The following is a 2,614-nucleotide window of genomic DNA, read 5'->3' as shown; positions in this document are numbered from 1 at the left end:
CCTTACGCCCCTAGTCCCTTACGCCCCTAGTCCCTTACGCCCCTAGTCCCTTACGCCCCTAGTCCCTTCGCCCCTAGTCCCTTACGCCCCTAGTCCCTTACGCCCCTAGTCCCTTACGCCCCTAGTCCCTTCGCCCCTAGTCCCTTACGCCCCTAGTCCCTTACGCCCCTAGTCCCTTACGCCCCTAGTCCCTTACGCCCCTAGTCCCTTACGCCCCTAGTCCCTTACGCCCCTAGTCCCTTACGCCCCTAGTCCCTTACGCCCCTAGTCCCTTACGCCCTGGTCCTTAGCCCCTGGTCCTACGCCCCTGGTCCCTTACGCCCCTAGTCCCTTACGCCCCTGGTCCCTTACGCCCCTAGGTCCCTTCGCCCCTGGTCCCTTACGCCCCTGGTCCCTTACGCCCCTAGTCCCATTACGCCCCTAGTCCCTTACGCCCCTAGTCCCTTCGCCCCTAGTCCATTCGCCCCTAGTCCCTTACGCCCCTGGTCCCTTACGCCCCTAGTCCCTTACGCCCCTAGTCCCTTGCGCCCCTAGTCCCTTCGCCCCTAGTCCTTACGCCCCTAGTCCCTTCGCCCCTGGTCCCTTGCGCCCCTGGTCCCTTACGCCCCTGGTCCGCCTTCACGCCCCTGGTCCCTTCGCCCCTGAGTCCCTTACGCCCCTAGTCCCTTACGCCCCTAGTCCCTTACGCCCCTGGTCCCTTACGCCCCTGCGTCCCTTACGCCCCTGGTCCATACGCCCCTGGTCCCTTACGCCCCTAGTCCCTTCGCCCCTAGTCCCTTACGCCCCTGAGTCCCTCCTACGCCCCTAGTCCCTTACGCCCCTAGTCCCTTACGCCCCTAGTCCCTTCGCCCCTGGTCCCTTACGCCCCTGGTCCCTTACGCCCCTCGTCCCTTACGCCCCTGCGTCCCTTCGCCCCTAGTCCTTCGCCCCTGGTCATACGCCCCTCGTCCCTTCGCCCCTAGTCCCTTCCGCCCCTCGTCCCTTACGCCCCTCGTCCCTTACGCCCCTAGTCCCTTCGCCCCTAGTCCTTGCGCCCCTGGTCGTCCCTTACGCCCCTGCGTCCCTTACGCCCCTGCGTCCCTTACGCCCCTGCGTCCCTTACGCCCCTGGTCCCTTACGCCCCTCGTCCCTTACGCCCCTCAGTCCCTTCGCCCCTGGTCCCTTCGCCCCTGCGTCCCTTGCGCCCTGGTCACTTCGCCCCTGGTCCCTTACGCGCCCTCGGTCCCATTCGGCCCTGCGTCCCTTACGCCCCTCGGTCCCTTACGCCCCTGCGTCCCTTACGCCCCTGGTCCCTTGCGCCCCTGCGTCCCTTACGCCCCTGGTCATCGCCCCTGCGTCCTTCGCCCCTGCGTCCATCGCCCCTGCGTCCCTTACGCCCCTCGTCCCTTACGCCCCTGCGTCCCTTACGCCCCTGCGTCCCTGCACGCCCCTCGTCCCTTACGCCCCTCGTCCCTTACGCCCCTCGTCCCTTACGCCCCTCGTCCCTTACGCCCCTCGTCCCTTACGCCCCTCGTCCCTTACGCCCCTCGTCCCTTACGCCCCTCGTCCCTTACGCCCCTCGTCCCTTACGCCCCTCGTCCCTTACGCCCCTGGTCCCTTCGCCCCTGCGTCCCTTACGCCCCTGGGTCCCTTCGCCCCTGCGGTCCCTTCGCCCCTGCGTCCCTTCGCCCCTGGTCCCTTGCGCCCCTCAGTCCCTTGCGCCCCTGCGTCACTTCGCCCCTGCGTCCCTTCGCCCCTGCGTCCCTTGCGCCCCTCGTCCCTTACGCCCCTGCGTCCATTCGCCCCTGCGTCCCTTACGCCCCTGCGTCCCTTACGCCCCTGGGTCCCTTCGCCCCTGGTCCCTTCGCCCCTGGTCCCTTCGCCCCTGCGTCCTTCGCCCCTCGGTCCCTTACGCCCCTAGTCCCTTCGCCCCTGGTCCCTGCCCTGGTCCCTGGGTCCCTTCAGCCCCTGCGTCCCTTCGCCCCTAGGTCCCTTACGCCCCTGGTCCACTTGCGCCCCTCGTCCCTTCGCCCTCGTCCTTACGCCCCTCGGTCCCTGCGCCCCTGCGTCCCTCTGCGCCCTCGGTCCCTTACGCCCCTGCGTCCCTTCACGCCCCTGCGTCCCTTCACGCCCCTGCGTCCCTTACGCCCCTCGTCCCTTACGCCCCTCGTCCCTTACGCCCTCGTCCCTTCGCCCCTGGGTCCCTTACGCCCCTGCGTCCCTTACGCCCCTGCGTCCACTTCGCCCCTCGGTCCTTGCGCCCCTGGTCCCTTCGCCCCTCGGTCCCTTCGGCCCCTGGGTCATCGCCCTCGTCATTACGCCCCTCGTCCCTTAGGCCCTCGTCCTTGCGCCCCTCGTCCCTTCGCCCTGGGTCCTTACGCCCCTGGTCCTTCGCCCCTGCGTCCCTTGCGCCCCTGCGTCCCTTACGCCCCTGCGTCCCTTACGCCTGCCTCGTCCCTTACGCCCCTCGTCCCTTACGCCCCTGCGTCCCTTACGCCCCTCGTCCCTTACGCCCCTCGTCCTTCGCCCCTCGTCCCTTCGCCCCTCGTCCCGCCCGCCCCTCGTCCCTTACGCCCCTCGTCCCTTACGCCCCTCGTCCCTTACGCCCCTCGTCCCTTCGCCCCTCGTCCCTTAC

General features: G+C 69.1%; 1 protein-coding gene across 1 annotated transcript; it reads right to left on the bottom strand.

The window, feature by feature from the left end:
* Nucleotides 1–315: 315 nt before the first annotated feature.
* Nucleotides 316–2,410, bottom strand: LOC124030987 (ribosome-binding protein 1-like; the record flags this gene model as incomplete). Its single annotated transcript, XM_046342067.1, has 4 exons — nucleotides 316–403; nucleotides 1,248–1,436; nucleotides 1,586–1,871; nucleotides 2,158–2,410. Coding segments are annotated over 4 exons (816 nt in total), but the record flags the coding sequence as incomplete, so codon positions are not given.
* Between the last annotated feature and the right edge of the window lie 204 nt (nucleotides 2,411–2,614).

This window comes from Oncorhynchus gorbuscha, unplaced genomic scaffold, assembly GCF_021184085.1.
Source record: "Oncorhynchus gorbuscha isolate QuinsamMale2020 ecotype Even-year unplaced genomic scaffold, OgorEven_v1.0 Un_scaffold_19356, whole genome shotgun sequence".
NCBI lineage: Eukaryota > Metazoa > Chordata > Actinopteri > Salmoniformes > Salmonidae > Oncorhynchus > Oncorhynchus gorbuscha.
The sequence above is the reverse complement of the archived record's forward strand: the minus strand, read 5'-3'. Positions and strand labels throughout refer to the sequence as shown.